Source organism: Rattus norvegicus, chromosome 10 (genome assembly GCF_036323735.1).
Source record: "Rattus norvegicus strain BN/NHsdMcwi chromosome 10, GRCr8, whole genome shotgun sequence".
NCBI lineage: Eukaryota > Metazoa > Chordata > Mammalia > Rodentia > Muridae > Rattus > Rattus norvegicus.
This window is the reverse complement of record NC_086028.1, coordinates 92,088,695-92,108,544: the sequence shown is the minus strand read 5'-3', so window position 1 is coordinate 92,108,544 and position 19,850 is coordinate 92,088,695. Positions and strand designations below refer to the sequence as shown.

The 19,850-nt window shown below is 49.7% G+C and overlaps 1 protein-coding gene across 9 annotated transcripts in view; it reads left to right on the top strand.

The window, feature by feature from the left end:
- Positions 1 to 18,282, top strand: part of Pecam1 (platelet and endothelial cell adhesion molecule 1) — a 61,740-nt gene extending 43,458 nt beyond the window's left edge. For 3 of the 9 annotated variants that reach the window (XM_039085776.2, XM_039085774.2, XM_039085778.2), the window contains 3 exons: positions 1,480 to 1,536; positions 11,296 to 11,318; positions 17,280 to 18,282. In XM_039085776.2, coding sequence (XP_038941704.1) covers positions 1,480 to 1,536; positions 11,296 to 11,318; positions 17,280 to 17,309 — 110 coding nt within the window. In that variant the 3' untranslated portion in view covers positions 17,310 to 18,282. 9 annotated transcript variants of the gene reach the window in all.
- The last annotated feature ends 1,568 nt before the right edge of the window (positions 18,283 to 19,850 follow it).

The window sequence follows — 19,850 nt, the reverse complement described above, 5'->3', positions numbered from 1 at the left end:
CACATAGGAGATGTGTACAGTTGTTGAATGGGTCTCGTGGTGCTTCAGGGCATAGACTGGTGCTTTCTTTCGTCATCCCTGCTAGGATCCCTGGAAGACTTTGAAGTCTGAGCAGTGGGGTGGGGTGGGGTGGGGTGGGGCATAAGCTGGGCCTTTGCTCTACGAGACCTTGGGACTCCACAAGAGCAGACAACAGTGGGAACAAAGAAAGTACAGATGCTTTGGGTAAATGTAACCAAACTGCTGTGGGGTCACAAGAGTCCATGTAAGTGCTTAGGGCACAGAGAATGCAATATTGGGGGTATAAATGCATGTGACTGTGGGAGTGATGCTTGCTCAGAGTCTTGGGGAAGTGGGGTATAAGAGGAAGGAAGGTGTCAGCAATGGAAGGGCTCAGGGTCCAGAGAAAGGAAGAGGTCACTGTGGGAGTGGCGTCCCGGCAGAGTGAGAAAGTATCTTTAGTATAGTTGACACCCATGTGGGGCCCCACGCATCTGCAATGAGGACAGCATGTGGCAGGACATCTCAGGCTATCTGGGGGAGACAGGCAGAGGAGGAAGCTAGCCCAAACCCATCTAGCTGTGCAAAGAGATTTAGGATGTGTTCTGGCTTCGTCCTGCTTCCTCGGGGTCTCTGGATGTATGTGTGCATATAGATGAATGCATTCCCTGTGTGAGTGAGTCTGGATACTGTGCACAAGTGTGCATACATGAGATACATGATGTATAGTGTGTGTGCATACTCTGTGTGAGTGCACACAACACAGGAATAAGCCCACCCTTGAACATAATTTCAATATGAAGTAAACAGAGAGCCTTGTCTTCTCTCCTGAAAGTCTAGCCCAGAGAATTATGAGACTGGCTACAGGTTCAAGACCGTGCAGAGCTCTAAAAACACCAGTGTACTGAGTTGTAATGGTACAGGCAGGTCTGTAATCCCAGGACTTGGGAGGTAAAAGCTGGAGGATCAGGAGTTCAAGGCCAGCCTGGGCTATACGGCAAAAAAAAAAAAAATTTTTTTTGGGGGGTTCTTTTTTTTTCGGAGCTGGGGATCGAACCCAGGGCCTTGCGCTTCCTAGGCAAGCGCTCTACCACTGAGCTAAATCCCCAACCCCTATACGGCAAATTTTAAGGCCAGCCTGGCCTACATAAAACTGTCTCAAGCAACAGTAACAAAACAAACAAACAAAAAACAGTGCAATCAAACAAATAATGCTAGGACAGATCCCAGCATGCTTTGCTGAGGATCTGTAGTGAGCCTAAATGTTGACACCAATGACACCAAAGGCAGCCAGCTAAGAAAACTCTATCTGCAGGCTATCTCAGGCAGCCTTTGGTTAGGTCTGAACTTCTGAAGCAGGGGGATGATATGCTCTGTGATGCTTCTGGACAGGGCAGTGCTGGGTGGCGGGTAGATAAAGCAGTAGGCTAGCCTGGGGCTCCAAGGCAGCTACTGACCTGTGCCTGGTTCCCTTTCCAGCTCTGGGAACGAGAGCCACAGAGACGGTGTACAGTGAAATCCGGAAGGTCGACCCTAGTGAGTGAGGGGCCCCTGATTCTCAGAGTGGGAGGGCCCGTGCTAGAACCACTAGTGGGGCCCTGAGAGTGGGCAGAGGGTTGGGGAAAAGCCAAGAAGGGTATTCACTCTTTTTCCTTTTTGTTTTTTGAGACAGGGTTTCTCTGTGTAGCCCTGGCTGTCCTGGAACTCGCTCTGTAGACCAGGCTGGCCTCAAACTTAGAGATCCACCTGGTTCTGCCTTCTAAGTGCTGGGATTAAAGGTGTGAGACACCACTTCCTGGCAGAGCATCAGCTCTTATATTAGGGTCTGACTCTGTCCATCCTACCACCCTTAAGAATACAGAGGCACAGACAGCGTAAGCCACTTGCCCAGGATCACAGAGCTAGACTCCACATTCCCAACTGCACTGTCTTTGGTTAGAGGGAAGAAGCTGACAGGACAGTTTTTCCTCTTGTACTTCTGGGTTCCTGCTTGAGGCCTTGCAAATGAGACAGACCAGCAAGGGAAAAGCAGACTGGGTTGATTTACATGCGGAAGAAATCTCATCGAGGAGTGACTCAGGCAGAAGATGGGGGAGGGAGGGTTATGTAACTGCTTAACAATAAATGTGTACAGAAAGGACAGGATACTGAACTTGGTGGTACAGGCCTGGAATCCCAGCACAGGGGGTAGAGCTGGAAAAGCAAGCTTTGGCGGCCATTGCCTATTTATCAAGGATAGGTTGGCTACGTGAGAGAGAGAGGTCGTCTTTAAAAGATGGAGGGAGGGAGAGAAAGAGAGAAAAGAGAGGCTGGAGAGAATGCTCAGGGGCTAAGAACACGGGATCCTCTTGCAGAGGATGGGGTTCAATTGCCAGCTCCTACATGGTGGCTCGCAGCCATTTTTTACTTCAGTTGCACGGAATCTGACACTCTTCTCGTCTCCAGAGGTACTAGAAATGCATGTAGTACACACACACACACACACGCACGCACGCACACATGTGCACACATGCATGTACACACACACAGACAAAGCAACCATGCACATAGAGTAGGAAAAAAAAAAACACCTAAATTTAAATTTGCAAAGAGGAGGAAAGAAAAAGAGACACACAGACAAGAAAAATGAAACAGATCTTTGACTGCCTAAGAAAGCAGGGAGGGTGGCTATCTGATGGGGCAGATTGTCCTCGTAATTCTCACGTTCTTCACTGCTCATCTGTCTTGATATGGGGTCATGTCATCACCAGACCCATTGGAGAATCCAATTCGACCTACTACAGACGTTAAAATCAGCATTCTTGGGGTAGAGCCAAAAAAAAAAATCAGCATTTGTTTGACCGTGGTGGCCCTGGTGGTCTTGGTCAAGCCATGAAACATTCCAAGACTTCCATAACTGTCTTAGTTGGGGTTTCTAATACTGGGATAAACATTATGACTAAAAGCAACTGGATTGGGGAGGGTTTGTTTGGCTTATATTTCCACACCACAGTTCCATCACCGAGGGAAGTCAGGACAGGGCAGGAACCCAGAGGCAGGAGCTGATGCAGAAGCCATGGAAGAGTCCTGCTTACTGGCTTACTCCTCATATCTTGTTCTGCCTCTTTTCGTATAGGACCCATACTGCATGCCTAGGGTTGACACCACCCACAGTGGACTGAGCACTTACTCAATCATTAATCAAGAAAATACTTACCTATTGGCCATCCGATGGGATCATTGTTTCAGCCGAGCATCCCTCTTCCCAAAGGACTCTAGCTTGTACCACGTTGGTTCCAAAACCAGCATAGTCATCTTTGTGAAATGAGGGGGTGGCCTAGATTCCAGGTTCTCAAGATCTGTTAAAACTCAGATTCCCTGAATGCCTGAGTCCTTCAGTGGAAGAATTTACATTTCTTTTTTTTTTAAATATTTTATTTATTTATTATATATGAGTACACTGTAGCTGTCTTCAGACACACCAGAAGAGGGCATCAGATCTCATTACAGATGGTTGTGAGCCACCATGTGGTTGCCGGGATTTGAACTCAGGACCTCGGGAAGAGCCATCTCTCCAGCCCAGAATTTACATTTCTAACCACCCATACAATGTTGGTGGAGGCTGCCTGGGGACTCCGGTATAAGAGTCAATCTGTGGGTCCTATGATTGGCTGGCATGGATTCTGCACCTAGGGTCTCTCACCCCCCAGGCATCCTGGACTAACAGGGACAGCTGAGAGAGAAAATCCAGAAATGCACTGTGTGCGCAGAGGGCTGCAGAAGGAAGGTGGATGTGAGCTGCTGGTATCTGACTGGGTGTAGGGAAGGGACGCTCCCCTCTCACGGTCCTTGCTATCTTCAGTGGCACCCCAGAGTAGCCTGTTTGGGGAAATGGCTCATGGGGAGGAGATTTGGCTCTGAAACCCCCTTTCCTCTGAGAGGTTCAAAGGAAGGCCACTCCCCTAGATAAGCAGAAGGGCTTGGGCCGGCCAGCCTCCAGGAGCAGCCTTGGGAAGGGACCCCATGGAGAGATTTGGGGGAGGGTCCTAAAGGAGCGGGAGGGAGCTTGTAGGCCATGGGAGGTGCGACTGTTGAAGTCTTGTTAGACTCTATGCTTACCTTCTTTTCCCGTACGGTTATAAAGTGGACCTAAAACTTAATGTGGTAACCGTTTCCGAGTAGTCAGGTGGCTAATGTAGTGTCCTTTCTGTCCTTTTAGACTGTTGGGCAGGCAGAGTTCCCACCATCCATCTCCCAACCCTCAGTCTTCCCAGTTCCTTAACCAATAACTCCATCCCCACGTGCTGCCTGCCCCAGCCCTTGGTCACCGCCAATTCTGTGAGTTTGGCCCCACCACACCATACCCTGTCTGTGAGTTTGGCCACGCTGAGCCTTTTCACCTGTCAAAGAGACTGGACCAGCCGGTTTAAGCTCTCTTATAAGCACGACACTTAAAGAGTCCCAGGGTTGCACTGGCAAGGTGGTCAGTGGGTCAAGGCACCCACCATTACCAAGCCCGACAGCCTGAGTTTGAACCCCGTGATTCACGTGGTGGAAGGAGAAACTGAACCCCGAAAGTTGTCCTCCGACTTCCAGATGAGCATGGTGGCACAGTGCACCTCGACACCCAAATTAAGTAAAAAAACAAAAAAAAAATGGCGGTGGTGGCCCACACCTTTAATGCCAGTGTTCCCGAGGCAGAGGGCAGCCTGGAATACAGACAGCCATAGCCACACAGAGAAATCCAATCTTGAAAAGCAAAACAAAGAGATAAAAATTTTAGGGGCTGGGGATTTAGCTCAGTGGTAGAGCGCTTACCTAGGAAGCGCAAGGCCCTGGGTTCGGTCCCCAGCTCCGAAAAAAAGAACCAAAAAAAAAAATTTTTTTTTAAAAGAATAATTAAATAAGCCAGGCATGATGGAGTTCACCTTTAATTCCAGTACTCAGGAGGGAGATCTCTGTGGGTTCAAGTCCAAAAGGGTCTATAAAAACATTTCAGGGGGCTGGGGATTTAGCTCAGTGGTAGAGCGCTTACCTAGGAAGCGCAAGGCCCTGGGTTCGGTCCCCAGCTCCGAAAAAAAGAACCAAAAAAAAAAAAAAAAAAAAACATTCCAGACCAGTCAGAGCTACTAAGCCAAGCCAGTTAATTAATTAATAAAAAAAAATCGGGGTTGGGGATTTAGCACAGTGGTAGAGCGCTTGCCTAGCAAGCACAAGGCCCTGGGTTCGGTCCCCAGCTCCGAAAAAAAGAAAAAAAAAAAAAGGAAAAAAAAGAAAAAAAATCATTTCAGGTTCCTGGCATTTGGAAATGGAGACCATCTCCTCAGTCTTGCCCCGCCCCAGCTCCGGCCACCTGCTTGTGTGGGCTACAGTCACTTTAAGGGTTAACCCGAGTCTAATGCTCAACTCACCTTCATCTCTCTGCTAACACTCAGACTCTACAGATATTTTCGGGACTTCCTGGATCTTAGGGTCTGCCTCTCTTGGTTTCTCTGGAGTTCACACTGGCCAGACTCCAGCCTGGACCGTTCTTTGTTCTGTTGTAATGGAAAGCACCACTGCAGGGCTCCCTGGCTCTGGTCTCAGCAGACAGATGGACAGAGTGACCCTGGCATAGGAACTACTATCTATAAAGTAGGCAGAGAGTGAATCTTGGGAAGGTAAGAGCTGTGATAGGTTGGTGGTGTCTGTGAAATATCTTCTAACTCAAACATTCAGAAACCCCCTCGGGGTCTGCTAAGTCTGTGCTGCCCACTGACATCTTCTTGCCCCAGCAATGAACTCTTAGGTAAGAACCTCTTATGCAGAGGCAGGTGGATCTCTGAGTTCAAGGCCAGGCTGGTTTACAGAGGGAGTTCCAGGGCAGAGTATCCCGTCTGGATAAAATACAAACAGCAACAAATAACAAAACAAAAAGAATTCCTCTAGATCTTTTTGAACTTTGTCCTTTCCAGTTGCTACGCGAGTTACTAATGCCAGCTTGTCCCCTGGCTGTTTGTGAGGGGAGAGCAGGCTTTCCCAGAACTAACAAAGTAGAGATAAGGGAACTGTCCCCAAGAGGAGTTCAAGGTCATCCTCAGATAGAAAGTTCAAGTGCAGCCCAGGCCTCTAGAGACCCTGTTCAAATGAGAGGGGGGGGGGGGGGGAGAGAGAGAGAGAGAGAGAGAGAGAGAGAGAGAGAAAGACCAAATCTAGAGACCAAAGGAAAGGAGAGAATATTCATTGGTTACAACCAGAACAAGCTAAGAAACAGTCCATCCTTTTGCAATCTGAGGGGTTTTTTGATGTTTATGATTTACTCCAGTTCTCATGGAGGAGTGAGGCTGATGCTTTTGATCTCTCTCTCTCTCTCTCTCTCTCTCTCTCTCTCTCTCTCTCTCTCTCTCACACACACACACACACACACACACACACACACACACACACACACACACCCCTGTGATTTATTGATTAATTGATGGATTGGTGTTGGGGATGATGGAAGCCAGTCCTCTTGTCTGCAAAGCTCCCACTCTGCCCCTGAGCCACATTTCCTGGTCTTTCCTCATAGCTGAGATGCAAACTTAACCTTTCAGGGTTCTAAAAGTTATTTTCCCTTTTAATTAAAAAAATATTAGCTGGGCTGTGATGTGCATGCCTTTAATCCCAGCACTCCACTCCGGAGGTAGAGGCAGTCGGATCTCTGTGAGTTTGAAGACAGTGAGTTCGAAGACAGTGAGTTCCAGGACAGCCAGGGCTACACAAAGAAACTCTGTCCTGAAAAACAAAAACAAAAAAGACCTTCACATATGAGCCATGCCGGTGCCTGGTACCAGGAAGAGTGAAAGATTGAGTCAGATCCCCTGGGACTGGATACAGGTGGTTGTGAGTAGCCAGGAGGATGCTGAGACCGGAACCTGGGTCCTCTGTAAGAGCTGTCAGTGCTCTTAACTGCTGAGCATTGTTTCCTTTTCTATTACTTGCCCGAGGTTAGGATTCAAAGCCTCAGTCAGTGGCTCTAGTTCTGGTTTATGAATAAATTACCTTACCAGAAAAGGGAAAAGTTAAGTGTTAGTGTGTTTCTTAGTGCACAGTGGTGAAGTGTAAGAGAAAGTAGACCAGGCCGAGGCTGGATACATTTCTGTCTGTCACTTAACTAGGACAAGTTTACTCCATTGACCTCAGACTTCATGCAGGATACACCTGAACTGTAAGGGGGTTCGTTTTATGGTGGTGGCCTGCAGTGCTGGAAAGGTGGCCTCCAGGATTTCAGGCATGCCAGTCAGATGCCCGCCCACTGAGTCACACCCCCAGCCCAGCATACGTTTACAACTTGATGTACGGAGGGCAGTCCTGATGAGTCTGTCAGGTAGAAGTCAGGGAGGCTACCAAACACCTTACAGTACAGTCAGTCTCTCCTGAGAGTTCTAAGCCCAGGATGTCAGCAGGGCCAACACGGAGGAGCCCTGGCTTTAGAGGACACCATCTTCTGTGCCTGTGCACCAGGAGAGCTCCCTCAGAGCTTTCTCTGTCTACCTCAGGAGCTGACCAGGGCGTCTGGTCCCACCTACACCTCTGTCCTGGAAAAGAAACCAAGTCTTGCTCTCAACCCTAGCTCTGAGTCAGATGGGCACCCCCACTCCCCACACAAGTGTCAGCCACTCTGCCTCCCTTCACCCCTGCTTTCTCTTTGTGTGGAATTCAGGCTTCCAGTATCTCCCCCCCCCCCCCGCCATCTTCTTTTCCTGTCCCTCCCCACCTCCACCCCATCTCCGTTCCTTTCCTTTTCTCTAAGACAGTTCAAATTAACCTCCAACTCACAATCCTCCTGTGGCAACCCCCCACCCCCAACGGTGGGATTACAGTTATGTGCTGCCAGGCCCAGTTTGCATCAGACTCCCTAGCCTTCCTCACATTCCTGACCGCTCCACACCAGGAGTGACTGGGCCGAGGCTAGCCATGACGGGAAGCATTATCAAGAAAGAACCGAACGAATATGGGCGTCATGGCACTTGAGAGGCTGAGCAGGAAGATGGCTACAAGTCTGAGGCCAGACTGGGCCAGGGTTAGACCCTGTATCAATTTAAATTAAGGAGAGGAGGCCTCTCCGCAGGAAGCCACCATGTCTAAAGTTGGAACAACGCTCTCTGGTCACTGAGCTCTGGGCTTCCTCTTGGCCTTTCTCTGCTCCAAGAACTCTGAGCAATAAATTTCTGTTGTTTCTACATTTAAAAGGGAAAAAAAATAGGAGGAGGGGTGTGCCTGGCTAAGTCCCCTCTGAAGGGAGAGAAGGACTCTTGAAAGTCGGTCCCCACCCATCCTGTATGGCCCCAAGCCAGCTAGGCCAGCAGGTACTGCCAGGGTGGCATTTCCTGCCTGAACATGCAAGACAGGGAGGGAAAAGAAGTGCCTTATGCCGAGCCCCACCGTGCCAATCTCCGGTGGGCACTTGCTTCCCATCAGTACTGCCTCAGCATACAGAGTTTTAACATTTCATGTTCCGCTTTTTGGTTCCAGAGAGCATGGAACGAGAGAAGCCCGAGCATGGGGCTCTTCTCCCTCTGGAGGTGCTGTCATGGCCTCCCTCAGTGTGTGGAAGCTGACAGAGTGCCTGCTGTGCGCCTGGGCTTATGTACAGATTTTCGGGAGGCCAAATGCCTTTGTCCCAGCTAGAAGAGAAGAGGGAGCCCCTTAGGGACAGTGATTCCTGTTCCCTCTAACTAGGAACAATGGAATATTTATTATGTGACAGGGTTTGAAAGGGAGGTAGACTTGGGGAAAGCAGGTTTTTATTTGTTTGTTGTTTTGTGGCCAGAGCCTGGAACTCTTGGTAATCCTCCTGCCTCCCAGCTTGAGCGCGGGATTTACAGAGTGAGCCACCATACAAAGCTCAACATTTTTTTGTTTCTTAGAATTTTTTTTTTTTGGTTTTGCCTTCTGTCTTAGTTAGGGTTTTACTGCTGTGAACAGACACCATGACCAAGGCAACTCTTATAAGGACAACATTTAATTGGGGCTGGCTCACAGGTTCAGAGGTTCAGTCCATTGTCAAGGTGGGAGCATGGCAGCATCCAAGCAGGCATGGTGCAGGAGGAGCTGAGCATTCTACATCTCCATCTGAAGGCTCCTAGTGGAAGACTGATTTCCTAGACAGCTAGGGTGAGGGTCTTAAAGCCACGCCCACAGTGACACACCTACTCCAACAAGGCCACACCTACTCCAACAAGACCACACCTACTCCAACAAGGCCACACCTCCTAATAGTGCCACTCCCTGGGCCAAGCACACACAAACCATCACGCCTTCTATCTTTCTCCTTCTCCTTTCCCACCTCTTCTTCCTTTGTCTCTGTCTCTGTGTCTCTCTGACTCTGTCTCTCTCTGTCTCTGAGGATGACTTCCTTTTTTTAAAGTTATTTATTTATTTCATGTATGTGGGTACACCGTCATACCGGAAGAGGGCATCGGATCTCATTACAGATGGTTGTGAGCCACCATGTGATTGCTGGGATTTGAACTCAGGACCTTTGAAAGAGCAGTCAGTGCTCTCCACCACTGAGCCATCTCTCCAGACCTTGAACTTCTAATCTTCCTGCCTCCACCTCCCTAACACCAGACTTTACAAGGCTGTGACACACCACACCAATTTATATGATCCTGGGAGTCAAACCCAGGGCTCCATGCATTCCTGGCAAGCACTTTACTGGCTGGACTGCACCCTTGTCCCTGGCTTTCTCACCATGACCTTTACCATCTGTAAGAGCAGCCATCAAGCCCTGCCCCACCCCCTACCCCCACCCCTGCCCCACCCCCAGCACCACATGGGAACCTTTTTCCCAGAGAGCAGATGAGGTACCCATTACTGCTGTTCCACAAGACCACGTACTCTGTGTGCTGTCTGGAGAATCAGCTCCGACACAGAGTCTCTGGGATGGGCGGGAGCCTGGTCCTGTACAGAGAGGCAAATCATACCCTGGCCTTCCAGCTGGTGGTGAAGCATGTCTTCCACTGATGCAGGCGGTGATGAGATCCTTCCATGCAGAGCTTCCTGCCCTCTGCTCTCTCACTTTCTCCACTTCCGGGCTTCTGGCTGAGGCCGTGGGCACAGCGGTGGCTCGGCAGGGCAACCAGGCACAGTGTGCATTCTGACAAAAGATGAGTCAAGATGAACCTCACCCGGGAAAGGGAAATTGCTGGCCCTGCCCTTAGGCAGTTTGGCCATGGATGCCAAGAGCCTGAGCATCCTCATGCCTCCTCCTCTTCCTCCTCCTCCTTTTCCTTCCTCCTCTCCTTCCTCTTCCTCCTCTTCCTCCTCTTCTTCCTCCTCCTCCAGCCTCACTCCCAGGACACTGGACGGACAGTGTAAAATCAACTCTGGGAATAGGTTTGATGCCAAAGACAACAAACACCTGGAAAGGACCTCTTTTGTTTTTCAGTTTAGTTTATGTGTATGGGTGTTCTGGCTGTATGCATTTCTGTGTACCATGTGTGTGCCTGGTGCCCGAGGAGGCCAGAAGGTGTCAGAGGCCCCAAGACTAATATTATAGACAGACGTGAACCACCATGTAGGTACTGGAAATTGAACCCAGGTCCTCTGGAAGGGTAGCCAGTGTCCTTAACCACTGAGCCATCTTTCCAGCCCCAGAACCTGACGTTTTAGAGTTAGGAACTGGTTAAGCTAATCAGCTGTGTAGCCACTCCACTTGACTGTGTAGCTACTTGGACAGTTGCATTTGAGAAAGGTCTTGAATGGTCTTATAAAACCACAACGCATCAAAGGATACAATAGAACATGTCACGGTCCCTGTCACCCTAACTTCCCTGACCCTCCCCAACAGTCCACCCACAACACTGCTAGGGGAAGAGTGGGAGGAGCCGAAAGTGGGTGGAGTCTGGGAGCAGAGATCACTTTGATTTGCAGCTTTCTAATTTCCTGTTATTTTCCATTTTTCTCTACTAACTAAAAATCTTTAAAACGCCGAAGGAGAAGCCGGGTGTAGTGCTACGCTTCTTTAATCCCAGCACTCCGGAGGCAGAAGCAGGTGGATTTCTGTGAGTTTGAGGATACCCTGGATAGTCTTGAACAGATAGTTCAAAGACACCCAGGGCCACATAGTGAGTTCCTGTCTTTAAAAAAATGAAAAGAAAGCCAAAGTGGGGGTGTCGTTGGTAGAATGCTTACTGTCAGCAGATGGCCTGAGACCCCTTATGCACTAGTGTCCTGTTCTCCTGCCTACCCACCCCCACCCGCCCCCAAGGGCCCCCTTACAACAGCAGATCCAGCCTGAAGCTGCCCTAGACCCCGCATGCTCACTGCTTTGCCGTCTTTGTTTTGCAGATTTCGTGGAAAACAGATTCTCTGTAAGTACACACTTCATACACACTGTGTTAGAAATGTCCCTCGGAGTTTAGTAGTAGCTCATCCGAGAGTCACCACACTGAGGGTGAAAGGTTGTGAAAGTTTGAGGCCTTCCTTGGCTACAGAACTATTTTTCAGGACTGCGGTGTGTGCCTGGGTTTTGTTGGTGTTGCCTTACAAATGTGTTCTTATAGAACAATGAGCTGTTTCCCAACTTGTCCAGGGTCCGCTTTCCTCGAATTCTCCCCAGCGCCTCGCTCTAACCTGGCCCGTTCGAGAGCGGGAACCCTGGCCTCCTCTGGCAGTCTAAGCCAGTACTGATTCTCTTCTTCTTTATACCATTACAGCTCAGCCCATAGAGGGAGGGAAACCCTGGAAATCCTCCCAAGTAGCTGGGAGCCTTTCTTCTCTTTTAGTAAGAAAGAGACCCGGGCATGGTGAGTGTTACACGCTTGAAAGAGGAGCTTGAGTTCAAGGCCTGTTTGGGCTACATACTAAGTCCTTGGTAAGAGAAGGAAGAGGAGGAGAAAAAGAGGGAGGAAGAGAAGAGAGGTGAAGAGAGGACAGCTAGGGAGATAGGGCAGTTGGTAATGTGTTTACACAAGGATCTGAGGTTAATCTTAGAACTCAAAGTGAAATATTCAGTTTGTACATGTGTAATCCCAGTCCTGGGGAGGTGAGGACAGGTGGACCCCTGGAACTTGCTGGCCTACTTGGTGAGCTTGTGGCCAACGGGAGACCCTGTTGAAAGAAGGGAAGGAGGAAAGGAAAGGGAAGGGAAGGGAAAGGAAGGAGAGGGAAGGGAAGAGAAGGGAAGGGAAGGGGAAAAATGAACGGTTCTTAAGGAAAGACATCTGAGATTGACATCCGGCCTCTATATCCACATAGACATACTCACAAAGGAACATTCATACACAGGCATGTGTGTGTACACACACACATGCACACACGCATGGACACACACAGAGAAACACACAATAAAAGGGAAGGAAAGAGGTTTAAGTTCAACTCATGCATAACCCACAGCTTTCTGGTTCCCAGCCTGTCAGTGGGCACCCAGCAGCACAGGGGTTAACAGGACAGCTATTCTCCTCAAAAAATGAGGAACTGGCCTCTGAACTGGTCTTTTGGGTCTGGGAGAAACTTCCAGCAAGACTTCTGTAGCCTTCAGTGGGCCCCTGGCTTCCTTTGTTTTGCTGGGTCTGAATTCTTGTTAAACAGAGCTCATTATGCTGTGGACAGACAGGAAGGCGCTGTAAGGAGGAAGGCTATCCGTTTAAGGAGAAATGAAATGAACGGCTGTACCCACCCAGGCTTCTGAAAGCACTACTGTATCGGAAGGGGTAAGGGAGCATATTTCATAGCTGAAGAAATGCAGACCTGGCTTGGTAGAACAGCTCATCCCAAATCCCCCCAGAAGCAGAAACAGAGGCCACGTCTACAAAAGCCCTGGCCTATGCTTTGTCATCACTGTTCAGAAGTGACAAGAGCCAGGTGTGGTGGTGCACAGAGAGAAGGAGGCAGAGGCAGTGGGATCTCTATGAGTTCAAGGCTAGTCTGGTCTACAATCCTTTAACGCCGGGTTCCAGGACAGTCAGGGCTCTGTTACACAGAGAAACCTTGTCTCAAAAGGGGGGGGGGAGGGACTGTTGTGCAAGACTGGAGAATAATGATAACCTCAATCCACAGTGGGACCCTGGTAAAAACCAGTTCTCTGGCCGTTCCCCATGACTGTGTGTACCGGTGGCCACCCAAGGCAGGGCTGCAGGCCAGCAGTCGGAACTTTACCGAACCAACCGAGTTACTGTCTTCCACTCAAAGGGGCTCACCAGACAAAGGCTCTGAACTCCAGGCCCGTGGTAGAGTAGCTTTCCCTGAGCCCCCAGAGTCCACTCTGCTCCCAGGGTGCTCTGAATATCTGGGCTAATCCTATCCCGCCACCATCCCAAATAATAAAGCCATTTGGCGGGAACTCAGGGGTTCCCAGCCGTTGAGAAATGGATTTCGAATCTTGAAGCAAATATCTTTTGTTTATGAAAGAAGCAGGCAGAGCTTCCCTAATAACCAGCCATATGGGTCAGAAGAAAATGGACTGAATTGCCCAGCAGGGAAATGGGAGGGGCTTCCTTCCTGAAATCAAAACTGGCAATCATTCCTCTCTTGTTTAATAGCCGTTGCTTCTGAAAACATCGGAGGAAATATCTGAACAATGAGACGGCCACTTAGCCAGCTACTAACTCGGCATTGTTTGACTCGCTTCCACAGCACACGCTGACTTCATTTTTCCTCTTGCCATTTTTACCTTGTTTATAAATTGTGTTTGTGGCCCACGCAGACAGATAACGTAGACGAGAACACCCTGTACTTAAAAGAAAGAGCTCGAATCTGGACCCGTGAAGGCCTCCAGAGTGGGGAAAGAACTCCTGACTCTTAGGGGTTGGGAACAAGATGAAGTCAGTTACAGGATCCCCTCCCTCCTCCCCGATGACAGAACCTGCTCAGTCCCGGTTCTATAGTCTCACTGCAGGTGACTTCCTCAAACCTAGGCGCCACTGTAAAGTAGAGATGCGATGGTGGTGGTGATGATGGTGGTGATGATGAAAATGAAGTAACATCTGCCTACTGGGATTTTCTTAAGGGTTAAATGAGACTTTTCAAACACAAGCCATCAAAGCCTAGGATTCAACCAAAGTCAAAGCTTGACACAGGCCTAGGAAAACCATATTCAAAATTATCCTAACTAGTTGCTTAGTCTGTAGGTAAGGTTCTGTCTTCTCATCAGTAAATTGTTTTTTTTTAAAAGGGGTGTGTGTGTGTGTGTGTGTGTGTGTGTGTGTGTGTGTGGTGTGTGGTGTGTGTGTGGTGTGTGTGTGGTGTGTGTGTATGTTGTATATGTGTGTGTGTGGTGTGTGTGTGTGGTGTGTGTGTGGTGTGTGTGTGTATGTTGTATATGTGTGTGGTGTGTGTGTGTGCGTGGTGTGTGTGTGTGGTGTGTGTGTGTGTGCGTGGTGTGTGTGTGTGGTGTGTGTGTATGTTGTATATGTGTGTGTGTGTGTGTGTGTGGTGTGTGTGTGGTGTGTGTGTGGTGTGTGTGTGTATGTTGTATATGTGTGTGTGTGGTGTGTGTGGTGTGTGTGTGGTGTGTGTGTGTATGTTGTATATGTGTGTGTGTGGTGTGGTATGTGTGGTGTGTGTGTGTGTGTGGTGTGTGTGTGTGGTGTGTGTGTGTGTGGTGTGTGTGTGTGTGTGTGTGTGTGTGTGCACACGCACCCGCGGGCACAGATGATGCAGTCAGGATAACGTTTGAGAGTCCATCTCCTCCTCCTGTGGGTTTCAGGGTTAGAACTCACGTATGTATTTAGGCTCGTGCACCCAGCACGTTCGCCTGCTGAGTCATCTTCCCTGGCCCCATTCCCACATCTGCAAACTGGGATCAAGAGAGCACTCAGTTCGGCCCTGGTAGACTGCAAGTGCTCACACCGAGTACTCTCTAGAAGTAGGAGTCAGGGACCCGGGCAAGGGGGTGGGGTCAGAAGGGCCTTTGGGGTTACTGGGGCCCCCACATGCTGAGCAGAGGCAGGGCAGTTCCAGAGCTGACAGCTGGCTTCTGGCTTAAGCGCCGAGAGTGTGCTAACCTTCAGTCTCAAGTCCGCGGGCCCTGCTGACGGACCAGCCCTTCCTGTCTGTGAATTTGGCCCTGCAACGTTATCCAGAGTGCTGTTTGGCTTAAGAGAGGGGGAACAGGCGTCTGGGGAGAGACTTGGTCTGGGGCCCGAGGAAGGCGAGACCGAGGATCACGTCTCCTTTCTCTGGGGCAATGGAGGAAATGACAGGCAACAAGCTGCCAGTGCTGCCAAGTCTCCAGCGCTCTGGGGTCACAGCGCTTTCTTGGCCGTCGGTGCTGTTCCATCCTGGCAAGGGAGGAGCCAGACCCTTGGTCTTCTAGTTGGGCCTCTCAGGTCCGCATCCTGTGCTAAAAGCCCCAGACCCGGCAAAACAAAATGGAGATTGTCCCAGGTCCCCTCCTGGAAGCCAGCCAGCCTGACCTACGATGCCAGGCAACCTTTACAACTTCTTTTGCTCCCACCTCTACTTACAGCAAGTGTCCTGTGTCCGCAGAGGGGTTGGAACAGCCGGCCCTGGTGTTTCCCGTTCTTTGGGGCTCTCCGTTCGCCAGGCTCTCTGCTCCGGCATCTCCCGGACTGCCCAGCCCTTTCGCCTTGCAAATTTCTCTCTACTTTACAAAAATCCTCAAAGTTTGTTCAGGCCACTTCTGAGTACCCTGCTCAGAACATGGCACCCTCACTGCCTCCAAACTACTTCCTCAGATGTTGATCGTAATTGATAAGGGGCCGGGAGGAGGCTCATTGGGTAAGTCACATGCGTGAATTCAACCCCACAATCCATATAAAAGCCAGGCATGGGGAACCCCTAGAAGCTCTTGGGCCAGCTAGCAACAGTGAAAAATAAAAGAGAACTTGTCTCAAACAAAGTGGACGGTGAAAATACTTGAGGCTGTTCTCCGACTTCTACATGAACACCTTAGCATACACATGTCCATATGCACACAACTGAATATACACACATCGTACACACACACGCGCACACACTCACACACAAAAGCAAACTCATTGGTGGGCTATGAAATTCTTGGGGCAGCGTCTGTCCTGTTGAGGACAGAGATCAGAGCTGGGTCAGATAAGGGTCCAGAAACCAGGAAGTGGTGGGTGACTCAAACTACCACTTGAAACTGTGTTGCTATTTTGAGACAGGTCACATATGAAGATAGCCCAGGTTAGCCTGGGGCTGTCTGTACAGCTGAGGATTATCTTGAACTCTTGATGGTCCCGAGTGCTAGGTTGTAAACATTTATCTCCATGCCTGGCTTCTCCCCCCTCACCCCGCTTAATTTTTTTTTTATTACAGTAAAACATACGGAGCCTAAAATTAGCCACTGTGTTATTGTAAAGTATATTGTTCAAGAGCTGGGGTGTGGCTCAGTAATGGAGCAGTGTCCTGCTGAGTGACGCCCGTGCCTAGCGCTTGAAAAGAAAACTTCAGTTGCACGAGGCACATTCCTGTTGCAACTGTCACCAGGTTGCACTCCAGAATTTGTTTCCCCTAAATTCTCATCCCGTGTTTGTGCGTGCGCACAGGCATTCAGCAGTCAGGGGACAACTTCTGGGAGCAGATTCTTACCTTCAGCCCTCTGGACCTTGGGACTGGACTCAGTTTATCAGGCTTGGTAGCAGTGCCTTCCCACTGAGTCATTTCACCAGCCCTCTGGAACCAGGCCAGCCTCACACTCACAAAGATCTGCCTCTGTCAACTGAATGCTGGGACTAGAGGTGTGCAGCACTGCACCCAGCCGAGTTTCTATGCTATCTAAGATTTTAAGCTGATCTAAGGACCTAAGATGACCTGGTGACTCACATCTACAATCCCAGCTCTGACAAGGCTAAGTCCTGAGGACCACTGAGAGTCCCAGGCTGGCCCTGGGCTACAGAGTGAGTTTCTGGTGAGAGAGAGAGAGAGAGAAAGAGAGAGAGAGAGAGAGAGAGAGAGAGAGAGAGAGAGAGAGAACACGAACACACAACAAAGGCAAACTGGAGAGGGTATCTGTTAGGTGTAAGATCTCTCCAACCTGATGATTCCATTCTATGCCTGTGCAGAACCTATGGGTCACCACGCTGGGTGCACGTGGGTACTTGATACAGTGGCCTGACTCCCGTGTGTTCAGGCTAACCTAGAACTTGACTTTGATCCTCCTGCGTCCTGGGATTCCAGACATGGACCGGGTGTGGCGTTGGTGACCTCTTGTATGCTAGGCAAGCATCACACCCAAGGACCCTCATCCCATTTGGAGTTCTCACGCCGCTCTACTGGTTCAACTTATACCTCTCTCCTCCAGGGTGATCTCTAGTCCTGAGGGGGTGGCCTGACTCTTGTCTTCTGTCCTACAGAGAACGGAAGGCTCCCTTGATGGAACTTAAGACAGCCAAGGCAGATGCACGTACCCGGAAGGTCGCCTGTGTCCCGAGAAGAGCAGCCGACTCCTGTATTGCAAGAGTCCTGTACACTTATTTATGAACCAGCCCTGTCCCCACCCAAAGTAGCACTCCTTCAGGCCAAGCCATCCAATTGTAAATCCCTCCTGCCTTGTTAATGTTGGGTGTGCAGAGAATGGGAGGCGCTGTTTAATGGCCAGCCCACCCAGCCTGTCTTCTAAACTGGAACATCCTTGCATTTTTGGGAGGTGAGAGGAGGTTCCAGGAGAATCCGCCCTGGAGTGTTTTGAGGCTCAGATGTTGTGTCTCGGATCGGATCGACAGAGTGCTTCTTGGTGGGTCCTCCCGCGCAGAAGCCGCTTTCTGCTCTGCTGCCGTCAAATACTGGGTTAGTTTTTTGTTTTGTTATGTTTCTTTGTTCTTTTTCTTTCTGGTCTGACCTTGATCTTTGGAGGTGTACAGTGCTTCTCAGGTTTGCCTGGTCCCCTGCATGGCCTCCCCCCCCCCCACACACACACACAAAGGGGCAGCAGCTGACTGGGAGCAATGCCCGCGGAATGGTCATTTGAAGACAGGCCTCAAGCCGGCAATGGCAAAACTCGAGACTGGAGCGAGGGCAGACATCCTTAAACTGCTTTCTTTTCCACTCCGTGCTGAAGGCCCAAGGAAGAGAAACTGTTGGCTACAGTGGCCTTCTGTTTTTTTTGTTTTTTTTTTTTTTTTTAATAGTAAAAGAAAACGTGTACTTTTCTCACTAATTTTTCTTTATTTATTCCCTGCTAAAGAAACAGTCTCCAGAGGTCTGAGCTGTTTCCGAGGGTGGCTTGAGTGGGCGGATGGGAGCTGCCTCCATTTTGCCATGGAATCTCATACCTAACCCCCATTGCCTTCCCTCAGCCACCCGGCTAGAGGGCCCCTGAGGGGAGTTGTATTAAATAAAACGGATTTTTACTCTTCAGTTGTCCGTGACGTGTCATCTACCGGGACAGGCCACATGCCAATAAAATAAATGCAGCCCTAGGATCTCTCACTGCGCCCAGTGTCACAGAGAACCAGGCTGTTCTCTCTTGTCCCTACACCTCACAGGCACCAACATCCAGAGTAGCTGGTTCCTTTGTGCGGCGCTGGGGTCCAACTCAGGTCCTCGTGCTTGTGAGGCAAGGGCTTCACCAACTTCCCTACCTTCCCAGCCACCACCCCATCGTCCATTTTTAGGGTTTTTTTGTTTTGTTTTTATTTATTTTACTTGAATTTTATTTGGAGACAGGGTCTCATTGTGTGTACCCCATTAATTAGTCCAGCCCGGGCTGGATTCAAACTCACTATGTAGCCCAAGCTAGCCCCAAACTCTTGATCCTCCTGCCTTTCCCTCTCAAGGGCTGGGCCGTCTTTCATTCCTCCTCTGGGTCTTCCTTTCCTTTCCTTCTTCCATTCAGTTCTCACTGCCTCTTCTCCTCCTTAAATGGTCAGGACCGGGGTGAAGAACACACACAGCTCACAGGTACTGATGAGCTTCATGGTCCCGGCCAAAGCCCGATACATGGAATCTTCTCTGTAAAGTTCAGTTCTTTTCTGCCTCGTGAGTTATTTTTTTTTCCCAAGTGTTTATTTGCTTTTAGGAAAACATCCCTCATTGCAGCCTAACTTCTTCCTGGTCTGCGTGCCTCACTTCCTGAACTGTCTTGGCACAGGCGGGTCTGGTGTGGTGCCAGCGACCGCTCCATTACTGTTTGGTATATCAATACTCTCCTTCAGCCTTGGGTTGTCGGGACCAGACTCGACATGAAGAAGACTCTCCCCAGTCTCAGGACTTCTACAGGGTCCCCAGGAAAAGGAAACAGGACCCTGTGGAATGCCTTTCAGAGCGAGGGCAGATCTGGAATTGGATGCCATGCCACCGTGTGCTGGCTGGAAGTGTGTGCCCCTGGCTGGGGATGTGGTTCAGCTGGTAGAGGGCTCACCTCACATGCACAGGCTCGGGAGGAACGAAGGCGGCAGTGAGGGTTTTTTTCCAAGGAACCCAATAAATACTCAGAAAAATAATCGACTAAGGATCAAACATTCTCAGAAAACAACTTTACAGATTTTTGGATGCACTGGGTTTCATGCCCAAAATAAAAAATAACCCCCCCAAAAAAGGGTGTATGTGAGGGTTTCATACCTGTGGGGGGGGGGTGGTATCTTGATTGTCTTCGTCATGTGGAAAGGCTTAGCCTAACAGCGGGCAGCACCATCTCTGGAGTATAGAAGCCAAGAGAAAGCCAGGTGAGTGCCAAGCTTGCATTCATTTTCTCTGCTCTTGACTGGGATGGGGCTTGCTTCAGCCCCTCGCCATGCGACTTCCCTGCTGTGACATCAGGGCTGTAGCCTGCAGCTGTGAATTTGGATACATCACTTTATCCCCTGTGCTGCTTTCTTGTCAGGTAGTTTTAATTTTTAAAAAATATGTAGTAAGTGTTTAGGCTGCCTGTGTGCCTGGTCCCCAAGCAGATCAGAAGACAGCATCAGATTCCCTCAAACTGGAGC